General features: G+C 31.5%; 1 protein-coding gene across 1 annotated transcript; it reads left to right on the plus strand.

Moving 5' to 3' along the window:
* Nucleotides 1-1,879: 1,879 nt before the first annotated feature.
* Nucleotides 1,880-11,464, plus strand: LOC132743868 (uncharacterized; the record flags this gene model as incomplete). Its single annotated transcript, XM_060732446.1, is given in 4 exon segments — nt 1,880-2,264; nt 3,168-3,562; nt 4,423-4,608; nt 10,818-11,464. Coding segments are annotated over 3 exon segments (630 nt in total). The 5' UTR covers nt 1,880-2,264; nt 3,168-3,246.
* Nucleotides 11,465-13,256: the final 1,792 nt, after the last annotated feature.

The following is a 13,256-nucleotide window of genomic DNA, read 5'->3' on the forward strand; positions in this document are numbered from 1 at the left end:
GCCTTCAAACAAAATAAAATCAACTTCTTACATAAAAAAATTCGGGAAATCAGGGTCGATTTAAATATTCACGGTAAAAAAGAAAGGAGCTATTTATTTATCGGAAAGAACCTACGGAAAAGACAATTTCAAAGTGTTAATACTGTGAAATAACAATTCGTAAAAATGGCCTGCTAAATTTTTTTCGATAAATTTATAATGAGTGCAATTCATTGTTGAATATGTTTGCATTCCATTTCCTGCAAAATTCTCCAGTTCGTTATTTATTACCATAGCGCGACACGAATGACCGTTTCTCAAAATTGAAACTTCTACTTCTATAAATAGACTTTCGGAAGCTAGTCATCTATTTATAGCAAAAAATACATACATAACCCAAATAATAAGTAATTTCCTGACGAAAATACAAATGTAAGGAATACATTAACGAATTTAAGTTTATTTTTTGTTTGTCATTTATACTGCCTTCAGAGCGATTGAAGCGTGAAATTTGTTTGCGAATCACCGAAGGGGAAACCAATAAATGACTTTACATAATAAAAATCGGAAGGAAATATTGATTCCGAATTTAATTTTAGCTGTAAATCGAAGGGATAAATTGATAAAAATAAGGTCCATGGACAAATAAAATAGTAAACACCTGTGGGCGCGAAGCAGTCGAAAGCGGACTTTCACTGTGTCATGGGAAGGGAAGCAACTAGAGACAATATATTGGGTATATGACTCGATTGGTTATCTAGATTGTACAACATGTGACATCGTGTGCATGTAACATGTACACAAAAAAGATAACTAGAGTGATACTTGTGGGCATCATTGTGGCCTTACTCGTCACGAACAAAACATACGAGGTATGAGCGACTTTGCCGCTCTTTTAGGCCGTTAGTTTGAAAGTTTAGTAAAAACATGTTTACGATGATGATTTTGGATTCTATGACATTGTCAAGTCTTTCCATTTCAATTACGTACAAGGTGATATGCATTTATGTGCACATATATAATTCACATGTTACATATAAAAACATAATTACAAAAAAGTCATTAAACCTGGACGGAGATATTTGATATCAACAAACATATCTAGTGAACAAAACATTTAAGCGCGGTCGGATAATGAACGTTAAACTACTCGTAAAATTAACTTTCATAAGTACAAGTTGATTAATATTTTAATAACAAAAACTTTAGAAATTTTGGAGAATTTGAAAAAGAAAGAAAGAAAAAGAAATCAGCAAGACAAGAATAGGTACAATATATTTCCAGTAACAAATCATCTTAATCTGGCGAGAACAACTGCAATACAGCTAAAGTTTGTTAATCATGTGCCTGCTGGCAGCAATAGCTTCTATCCATGCGACATGTGCAGACCAAAACCAATCGTCAGATCAGTATCGTCTGATCATGGTCTGCACTGATTGCCATTGAGTCAGTGATTAATAATGAAAGTTTCCCAAAAATTATTTATTGTTTTGTCCTGAATGACAGATGGACAAGTCCAATTAAAATAACTAGCCTTGTAATGGATTGAATCTATCAATTATACATCGCATTGTATAAATATGTTTACTGAAATCAAAAATGTATTGTATTTCAGAATAATGCTGGTGTTTTTCATTAAAATTTCTATATCAAAATATACAAAGTATAAATAGTCAATAGTTATTAATATCAATATCCATTACAATATTATTTCAACTTAATTTTACGACATCTAAATCTATTTTTCCCTTTTCTACTCCCACATTGATTTAAACACTTGGTTGGTCATCACGACATTCATGGGAAAAAGTCGTCTGCTATAGTAAATGGAATGAAAGAGCTGGTACCCACCCATTAACGTCATCGATTTTCTAAGCTTGTTGATTTTATCATAACGATTCCATTCTACATAGATCTTCTAATGGAACGCGGAAATATTGGTTATTTCAAAGCTGAATGAATCGTTATTACTCAAAGTTAGATATCTATGAAACAGTGTGTTGTTTTTTTATCAATATTGATTACGTTTGGTGTAATATGGATAAATGTTTAAACATGTCACGATTGTAGCTACGGTGATGTGATTTTATTTTAGAAATTACATGAAAACGTGTATACTAGTTTTCTAAATACAACTTTAAAGCGTTTAGTGATTTGAGGAATTGTTCAATCCAAAGACGCTTTGACATTGCAAAATCATTATTTTTCAGTTTACTAATACATTGGAGATAAACAGTTAAATGAATCACTGGCTAAGGGATTGGAAGCAGACGACACTCAGAAAAGTATCAATAATTTAGTATTTGATTTTCTATGTACTGGAGAGTTTTATTTTGTAACTTGGCAACAAAGATAACAATTATCTATGCAGCAGTGCTTAATAACAATATGATTTTTATGTGTAGGCATTAGTTGTCAATAATGTAAGATATTACTTAAACTATTGTAGTATAGAGATTATTCAGTATACAGGTTAACATGAATTATCTAAGAAATAAGATATTAATATTACAAGATTCTCTGTTCAAACGATTAATAGTATAAATGTTATTTATTAAGCGGTTTTATATTGGCTTTGTTTAACAGTCGATCCAAGACGTACTGGCCCTTGGTCTGTGACCTTGGCCCAGGAAAGGTCAAAGCTACTAAGCCAGGATATAATCACTTTTTCAGTGACAATAATATTTATTCTAGTAAACATTGGATCACAACCAACCATTTTACATGAAATATCAGCAACTTTGGTTCTATGTTCAGGTTCTAACATTATATAGCTAATTTTAGCGTCCCTACTTCGTACCCAATCAAAATCGTCCACTGTTGTAATGGCGGCAATACTTAGTGTATACTTTTTAAGTGTTCACATTTTATACAAATTGGCCGGCTGGCTATCCAAATGCTACACTGAGATAATGAATAGTCACAAGTTGACCTGGCATATGGTTTTGTTTGTGATACTGTTTGTGAGCAGTTGGTCTAGCAATAAATAGAAAAGGCGGGCTTAAATTTTCACTGCTATACAATCTGGAAAAGTCCACTGGCCTATCGCCCTTCCTTTTGGTCTCACATTGGCCTTGGATTGAATTGTATTGGCATTTAATGTTCTGTTACATGGATGTCGGATAAAAGGTAATATAAAATGAACAGTGGGTTACAGTTAATGAATAAAAATATTTTTTGAATTTCAGTATTTTCATCACCCGTAGAAACTTGATGACATAATAATCGTATTACAAATGAGGATATCCTGAAGAAAAAATATTTAAAATGCCTACAAAGATAGGATGTGTTAATGCAACACTGCTTTTCCTATTTTTGTCTTTTGGGGCACAGCTTATTGGGTTCTGTATCCCGGGATGGCTTCACATTATTATTTTGACCCCGAACCCGCTTGACCATCCCGAGAAGTCAATCAGCAAGAATTTCGCCTTGTGGTATGTAGTCATATGTTGGAAAGAGGTGTGTTTAACAAAGTCGTATAGTCAGCTAAAACAAGACAGAATCGACAGCTCGGAGAACAAGTATGCTTTCCACGACGATTGGAACGAGTTGAATGACTACGATTACTCGGCTAAATACTCGAGTAAATATTTCTTTTTCTTTCTTCACCTTTAAGAAACCAGTTTCAACGTTAATGGCTAGGTTACTACATCATCAAGCGTTCATTTATCAAGAGAATGAGATTGTAGAGAATAGAAGGCATATAGATAGATACTTTTATTTCCTCCAATATTTGAAGAGCTGAACAAACAATAACAGCAAGTACATATAGAAATTCATGTCATCTAAATATATTTAAACATGTTACATAGCATACTTGTAGATGACTATACAGTTTTTGTGTAAGAGTTCGAGACGAAACGGAAATCTAGATACTACTATGTGGTGATTGAGTGATAAATAATGAAATACAAACTTGCCTATTATTGGAAAAGTTAGACAAGTTATCTGACTATAAGTGACAATAAGCTGTAATAATAAAAACAATTATTATATATTTAGTGAACAGTCACTCGACACTACAATGTTAGTTTATATATATATAACATAAAATAGTATATAAAATATAATTCAGTATGAATTAATTTGAGGAAGTTACATTTTATAAGCAGTAGTTTAATCGATGAAAGCAAGCAATATATCATGGTTTAAAATGTCAAGTAATAGAAATGTACTGCCTATTATTTCAAAAAGAGTTACGCTTATTGTAAGCCTTATTCCTAAATTTAAGAAATATGATGTGTCCATTGCTCTGTCAAGGTTAAAAACAATTTCATAATTATATGTTGTGTTCTGCTTAAGACGGTGCGGGGGGGGGGGGCGTGGACGATAACTTGCATTTATTGAACAGGCTTTATGCAAAGCTTGCAAAATCATGTATAAATTATTATCTGTTAATTCAGATCAATGTTTTTTAAATATTCTGTGATATATTATTTACAGAATTTCCGTTTTCAAGACTACTGGAGTTCCAGATCGAGGCTGTCTCTGCTCTTGTCGTTGCCTTCATGGGGCTTGTACATATGAGGATACAGAAAAAGAGACTGGTGCAGTATATGTCGGGAAAACGTGAGGAGGAGCCGAAACAATCAACATATTGTATGGTGTTTTGTTACTCAATTATCTCAGGTAAATCGTCTGAAAGAAACTATAACTTCACCAAATATGTTCATTTATAGACCCCCACACACGCACGCACACACATCTAAAGAGAAATAAAACGGGCATTTTCGTGGACTTGATATACCCCGCCTTAAGATACAAATCATTCGACTGAAGAATTTCATTTACCTGAGGTGCATAATGAGAGTGAGAATAAATTTGGTTACTCTACTTGTTATGATATAAGGTACAACCCTATAATATTGAAAAGCGTCCTGCAAAATGTTGTTATAGAAAATAGTATTTTTTTAGATACAACAAATTGTTTTGCTAACAAACTGATCATTTAAAAAAACAAAAGCCAACAATTATTTCATATTTAAGATTCACAATATCAATAATGCCCACATCAACGTACATTTTGGTCAATTTTGATTCAATATAAGCAGGGTACTTTGTTATCAAAACCTGGATACATTTTACTTGCTAAAATGGCTTTTTTTCTAAACCGTAAAGGACCATAGTTAAAAATCATGTGAATCATTTCCTATACTGAATTACACATTCACACCACGAAATAAAATATAACAAGAAAAGCATTGATGCAAAGCATCAAAGGGCGACGCCAAAAGAATTTGATCCAGGTTTGCACCTAAATACTTAACAAAAGATGTGTACTTTATAGCAGTACCATTTCATGTGACCTGGAGGCTTGGCCCAGTTTATGTTGAAACTTAAACCAAAAAGAATAGACTCTGTCTTGCCAAGATGCAAAGACAATTTATAGTCAATAAACCAATCTTAAGATTTACTTTACCAGATACAAGGATACCTGAGTCATCATCATATAATGACAGGCACAAGTATCACACCTGGGAAGAAAAATATGACCAGATTAATAAAAAATCTGTGTTCATCTTAAAAGTGTCAAAAACCAAAAACAATATGTAAATAATGACCCCCTTTAAAAATATACTATTAACTTTAAGTATATTTTTAAAGGGGGTCATCATTTACATTTTTTTTTTGGTTTGTGACACTTTTAAGATGAACACAGGTTTTTTTTATCAATCTGGTAATATTTTTTCTTCCCAGGTCTGATACTTGTGCCTGTGCATATAATAAAAGCTTATTGCTTAGGGTTGCAGACATGTCATTGACATATATTAGACATAAAAGAGGACCTAAAATGAACATCAGGGGGACACCATAGGTATTCAGAGAGAACGAGTACCAGCCACATTCACCAGCTGCTATCAGAGATAAGACTTGAACCATGCAAGAATGTCATTACATACTGCAGATGCTTGAAGTTCCATGAAGAAGAAGAAAAAAGAACTTCTTCATGTGCAGTATAGTGTGATCAACTGTACCAAATGCTTTTTGTAGATTTAAAAGTGTCACACAATACTGCCTTTGTCCATTTCAAATTAAATGCAATCTATTAAATGAATCAAACATGTGTCAGTTGAAAAACCACTTCTAAACCCTGACTAAAACTGCCTGACCATGACTCGAACCCATGACTTTCAGAAGACCAACTGAGCTATCCGGCCGGCTACACATTTTCTCTTTATTAATGAAACAGTTCTAAACCTAAAACCCTTTTTCCCCACTATATTGATTCATGTACTTGAATTTCTGATGTTTACAGAGCATAGTAAATTAAACTAATGGTTATTTGCAGTAACAGGATGAGAAAAACTTTCAGCTTGACCAGAACTCAAACCTGTGACCCACAGAATAATGTACCGCGGCTGTAGCGATTGAGCTATCTGGCCGCTTACACATTTTCTCCCCTAAATAGTGAACAGTTCTAAACCGTGACAGATATTTAGATTTTTAAATTAACAGATAATTAATTCTTAATTAATAAATAAGAAAAAAAAAACCTTACATACTCATAGTCTTAATTAAAATAACAATTTATATAATTATTATTGTATAATTATTTTTACTAAAAAAGGGCTAAGACAGTTATTGGTTTTGTGCCATTATTTATAACAGGTCAATTTGAAAGTGAATATAACTGTGCTTATACATGTACCAAATAAATCTATGATAAAAAAGAAAAAATTTTTATGAAGGCTGATTTGTATTTTACATCAAGGGCACCGGGCGAAAACATGAAAATTGCAACAAACGAAACCACTTTGTGGTAGACTGTATTTTCATGTTTTCATCTGGCGCCCGGTTACTTTGTACTTTGTTGGTTTTCATTGTGGCACAAATCACCCACTATAAAATTTTAGTGTACAAATTTATTCAAAGGACAAGTTAACAATCTACTATCTAATGTAAAAGTCTGTTGTCGGGTTGACTCAGGAAAAGGACCTGGAGGTTTAGGAAAGACCGGTGTCCCTCCATATTACAAATAGATAAGCAGAAGAACTGTCCCTTTTCAAAACTATGCACCATGTATGTAGAAAAAATTAGAATTACTATTCAGAACATTGATTTTTTTGAGGCTTTATTGGCTCAATTTATATTGCTTTGATCCAAGTTTCAGGACATTTTTCAAATAATACATGTATTATCATTTTATAACCCTTTAAAATGAAAAGTTCTCATCCCTTTAATATAATGACATGAAACTGCAACTCTTTAAAATTCAGAAAATATTTATTAAGTCTCACCATACCAATATTACTAAAGAAAGGGTAATGTATGGCACATAACATTAATAATTCCAAGTTTCTATTAAATAAAATATGAAATATATTGGGGGTATATAAAGCCAGTAAAAGTATATTATATAATATATTATATCAATATTCACTCATCAGGGCCTCTATGCTTTTGATGACCTTACAACTGGTAAATTTTATAAAAAAAAAATTGTAAGTAAATACCTAAGATAGCCCAGAAAAGAAAAAAAAATTTAAAAGAAAAACATGATTTTACTTCCCCTTGAAAAAAAAAGAAAACATAAACCAAAAGAACCCCCTAAACATAAAAATTTAAGAAATGTTGCAGGCTAAAATTTTTAAATTATCCCTTTGGAAATTTTAATTTGGTAAAAATTTCATAAAAAAAGAAGACCATTGACAGCGGAAATTTGGGAAAGGGAAAATGGGGATAGCGTCAACACCGGATACTGGTACATTTTCGTAAAAAAACCATTCTTTTTAAAAACCCCGAAAAAAACTTTAATTATGGATAAAATCAATAGGACAATCTTTTTCAACAGCCCCATTACCTATCCTAATACCCCATTTCCCAGGTGAATTTTCCCTTTTTCTTGTAGGAAATTTTTTGGAAAATATTTTAAATAAAATGAGCATAAATTTTAGACCCAACTTTTATTAAAAAACCCGGGGTTTTGGGTTTTGGGTCAATAAAACAAAGGGACAAGCTGTTAATCAGAGCCTGCAATTTCGTGAAAATTATATCACAATGCACATGCTTTTTATATAAAGTTATTAAATACAAATATAACAACATATTTCTTTACTTGATTTTTACGAATCAAAATAAATATAATTAACACAACATGAAATTAACTGCTAATAATAACAGCTCCTTCCATAGGCAAAATAAAAAGCGTTCCATAAAAGACGACGCCGCTCACCGGCGTCGCCAATAATATCTAGAACATTGAAATGTCATGCATTTTCTTACCGAAATGTTTTTTTTTTTTTTTTTTTTTTTTTTTGTCTTTTGTTTTAACTTCAAAAGTCCATATCTAAAAATTCACAATTAAATTTAGGTAGAATTAGATGAAATACATTTCGTTACTACTCGACACAAACATTTTGTGTTTAACTGCATTCTAATCATTCAAACAGGTAATTTTGCCAAAAAACAGTTTTCTTTTATTAACAAAGGGCCATAACTCATAAACAACAAATATTTAAATTTTAACAGTCGATAACAAGCAACATTTTCTTACTGTTACATAAATTCATGCCGAGTTTCATTACGATAAAATAAACCACTGATCAATATTGCTCGAAAAGGTAAGTTTCTTTTTCTAAATTACAAAGGACCATAATTGAAAAAAAAAAAAAACATGTAACGACTTTAATATGAACATCATTAACTTACTATTATATACATTTTTTGCTGAGTTTCAATACAATGTTGTCAACAATTTGTAAAATACGAGTATGTATCAAAATTTTAAACCCTTCAAAGGCATATTATGCCTCAGAAACGATTTTTTATTACTTTGGAAAGGGCAAGTGTCTGTTTTATAACATTCACTTAATGGTTTAAGAGACTGTTAAATGCTTATTATCTAAAAAAATTTGTCGCTAATTTTGGAACTTTTCGTCATTAAAGTAGCAAAATGTAAACAAAACATTATTTTCATTTCCATTCCAATAGTTAATTATTATCAATTATAGTTGCATAAAAAGAAAAAAACAAACAGATGATTCCGATAATTTGCCAACGAAGCACTTTTTGGAACATACAAAAGTACAATAAAAATTAAAAGCTTTTTAGAAATAAAAACAAAGGCATTTCTGGGGCATAATGGGCCTTCAAATGCATTTTCTTGGTAACAAAGGGCAATAACGTAAATCCTCAGACATGTATGTTGATGAAACTTGCTCATTCTCATTTCTTGATTCATACAAACATTTTCAAAGATTCCAGATAATTAAACCGTTTTTATGAAATGACTCCGGCCGAACGGACGGACGAATGGACGGACTGGCGATTTCATTTCATTATCCTCGGCGAGAAATCTAGATTAAAAGCAGTCAAAAAACTCAGACAAGCCTTAACGTTATACAGTGCCACGTGATTTGTTGTTGTTGTTGTTTTGCATCCTAGTCATCAATGATATATTTTGCAATCTGTTTTTCAGTGTAATAGAATTTCTGCATATGTATTATTAAAGCTACCTTTTTCGGAAACAATAAATATTTGATAACATTACTCCGTCAATAATTGTTGACTTACATGTATAGCATGACTGTGGATCTATAAACTATTTTTAGAATAATTAAACTTCCAAAGTTTACAAAGTTTAAATAGAATTTTTTGTTTATATTCGTCAGTCCATAAATCTAAAATGAAAAAAAAGCACCTTGCATTATTTATCTAAAATTTCCGTTTAACTTTATGAGCCTATGAAACTAATATCTTACAACAAAGTAAACGACAGTCCACAACTTACTTTTATATGTATGTTCCGTAAAGTATTACTTAAAGGTGATAAGTTCTTCATAGATATGGTACTTAGTATTTTGTTTCAATATTTACTTTCTATGAAAGACCTATTATTTAGTATTTCATTTATATATTCACTTATTATGAAATACCTGTTATTAGGTATTTTATTTCTATAGTTACTTTCCATGAAATATCGGATATCTAGTATTTCATTTCTATATTTACTCTCCATGAAAGAACGTTATGATATTTAGGAGTCTTTCGTCGTTACCATGCTTTGAATGAATGTGTCATTCACGTGTCTATCTTTCAATGTGGACACAAAAAAAAACATTCATCAATTTTAGTAAAAATTTCAATATCATGTTCTGACTAAATAGTGAACAGTGTAGATCAATGTAATACATACGACAAGTAACCAATTTTCATTGATCTTTAAGCATCACCAAACAAGCATGAAATTTTGCTATTGCGTTTAACGTTAACAAAGATTAGAGTAACTTTTCCGTTTATAAAAGGAATCGTTTTGTAGCAGTTGTTTCCCTTTATTTTCCTGAAACTGTTTCATGTTTTCCCGATCCTTACTTCCGTCACCCCGCCGACACATAAGAATTTAGTTTCGATCATTGACTAAAAGAATGGCGGCATAAAAAATGGCGACGTGTGTGGTTGTTATGATAACTGGTTTTAAAAATAAATGACAACAAACCACAATCCCTACCTGACCTCTTTTGAGACTAAATACATTTGGTTGCTTTTATAATAGTTTAAGAATGGTTATGATAATTATTAAATTGAATTATACAATAATTATCCCTTTTGTTTAACTGGTCTTGAAATAGTTTATTTTATTACAGAAATTAGGCAGATTTTCTGTTAAACAACTTCCCAGATTTCCAAAAAATAAAGAATTAAATAAATAAATAAATAAATAAATAATAGATAAATGAATGAATGAATGAATGAATGAATGAATGAATGAATGAATGAATGAATGAAATGTATAGATAAATAAAAACATGAATAAAAAGAAATGGTTTGTAAAGTATTATCGTCTTTATTATGTTTTTATGTTAATATACAATTAAAATTTATTTATTGCTTTTTTTCAGGTGGCTTAGTTCTTGTTCCAGCCTCCAAATTTCTAGAAGTCAATAAAGATTTAAAAACAGTAGCCGACAATTACATTGTAGGGATACCATATGCATTGATTTGTTCTGGGAATTTGGTGGTATATTAGCCCTGTTTTCATGTTTAATGAATGTAGGGATCTATCTGTAATGTCTATTTCATCAGAGGAATTTAACAGCGAAATGAACGAGGAGAGACGAAGAGACCGTTTAAATTTAGGTACACAAACTTGTTCCATTGGTTAGCGTTAGATAATCAAACGACAACAAGGGGATATGTTGATCCAATTGTTCCGGGGTATGAGACAAGGTTCAATAATGGCACCAGGGCTGTTTTAACCATTTCACATTCGTTTGAGCCTGGTGAAAGGAGAGGCATAGCTATAAGACAGGGACGTGAAAGAAATTCATTACAGAATATAAATTATTCAAGCGCTGGTCAGGACTTGGAAGAACCTCCTCCTTCCTACGAAGAGTGCATGAAACAATATCGTCAACCAACCTTGATGGGTTTATTGTGTACACTTTGAGAAAATACCCTCTTTTTTGTATGCTAACAAACATGATTGGAACAATGTATTCTTCCTCGCCTAATGCAATGGCATTTGTTTTTCATTATTGTCATGATATCCAATTTCTCTAGAAGTTTTTAGGTAGGAATTAGATCTTGAATAAGAAGTTGGATGTTTCCATCTGCTCAGTTCTGAGCTAGATACTGTGTGTTACTTTTCATTCTGTCACGACACGACAATGTAAAAAAAAAGATGTACAAATTACCAGTGATATGTCAGATTTAGGTGTTATATTCTATAATATATAACTTTAGAAATATCTGCTTGCAGATACATGTTTGTGTATTTTCTTTCGAATGGGTTTTAAAACCGATAAGTAAATGTCGTTTTTGACGATTACCCAGCTTAAATGGTAGAGGAAGACCTCCGCAGCTTATCCCATATGTCACAATACAAATGTCACACATTTGTGTGATTTTATAAAGTGTTTGTTAACATAATGTTAGTACAAAAAGAAAATGTACCACTCGATCACACAGTTTCAATTTTTAAGACATGACATTTATATTGACGCTTTTGAATACATGTTCTTTCAACGTACATATTGAAATAGTCAAACAATGTGATTCGTATAACAAAAGGTTAATCAAATTCGTTTGAATACAATCGTGACTATATTTATATGTATTTGTTAGTGTTTTATATGTGAATTATAGGTGTTTGAAATATCTAGAAAACTTGTATTGGATTGGAGTGGAATTTTGTAAGGTCAGGATTTCATTAGACGCTGACATGTCAAATGTGATTCATTATTGTAAGCTCAGTACAAATAAAAGACCAATGTTCTCTTATATTGTTCCTTTTAGTATATACCTAAGTGTATATTCCAGAATATAACGTAATGCAATTACGTGAGCAACGTCATTCCGGATCACACTCTTCAATAGAACGGATGTTTACCTATCTTGTCGTATACACTAATCTTGTGTATGCTATACGTTTAAACAGTCAATATAATAGCAAAATATGAATACTAAATAAAACATGCATATTTAAAGATTTTCATGCATGGCATTACATTTTGCGAAATTTACATGACCTATTGTAACCAGTCGCCGGATTAATTTACCAGCAGTAATTGCTATGCGTCTTAATTGCGGTGTCTTATTAATATTTGCCCCCCCCCCTCCCCCCCAAAAAACAACAAACAAAAAACACGATCAGAAGCAACTTCATTTGTTAATTTTTTCTCTTCTCTTTAATTTTTCAATTTTTTCTTATTGAATTTAGAAATAAACACGTGTGTAGAATTATATAAAAGAAAAGCCACGGGTGACGTCATAATGACACTGGCTATTCCACTAAGTATGTAAATGGTGTACATTACTGTAACATTGGGAAAGGTAATGTAAAATTCTCGTTGATGAAGTTCCAACATACATGTATATAAGGCCTCTTGAATTGAAGTTATTGTGTCAAAGAATCTCAAAATGGACGATTGCTTTAGTAAAGGGTTTTTTATGATTGAGACGCTGAAGCTGGGGAAGTAACTCGTGTTAAATATTTGGATCTTACTTTTAGCATGTTTAGAAAGTATGTTTTTATTTTATCGTATTTGTCCATTTTTTGTTTTAATGTAAACTTATATACGAGTAATCTTTTGAATTGAAACAACTGTTTGAAATACACGTGGTTTTTAACTTAAAACTGTTGTGACATGTGTAGCATTAAGAATAAACTATTTAAGGACAAGTGAATTCTCGCTTTTAACATTCATTTTCAAATTTTGAATTTATCGATATTCAAGAAGCATTCGGTTATTGTCAAAATACATAAGACAGACAACAACAACACTAGCTAAAAACCTCACACGGTGTTTAACTAAGATGAGAGTGTTAAGCAATTAACT

This window comes from Ruditapes philippinarum, unplaced genomic scaffold (assembly GCF_026571515.1).
Source record: "Ruditapes philippinarum isolate M1 unplaced genomic scaffold, ASM2657151v2 ctg9629_1_1_1_1, whole genome shotgun sequence".
Taxonomy (NCBI): Eukaryota; Metazoa; Mollusca; class Bivalvia; order Venerida; family Veneridae; genus Ruditapes; species Ruditapes philippinarum.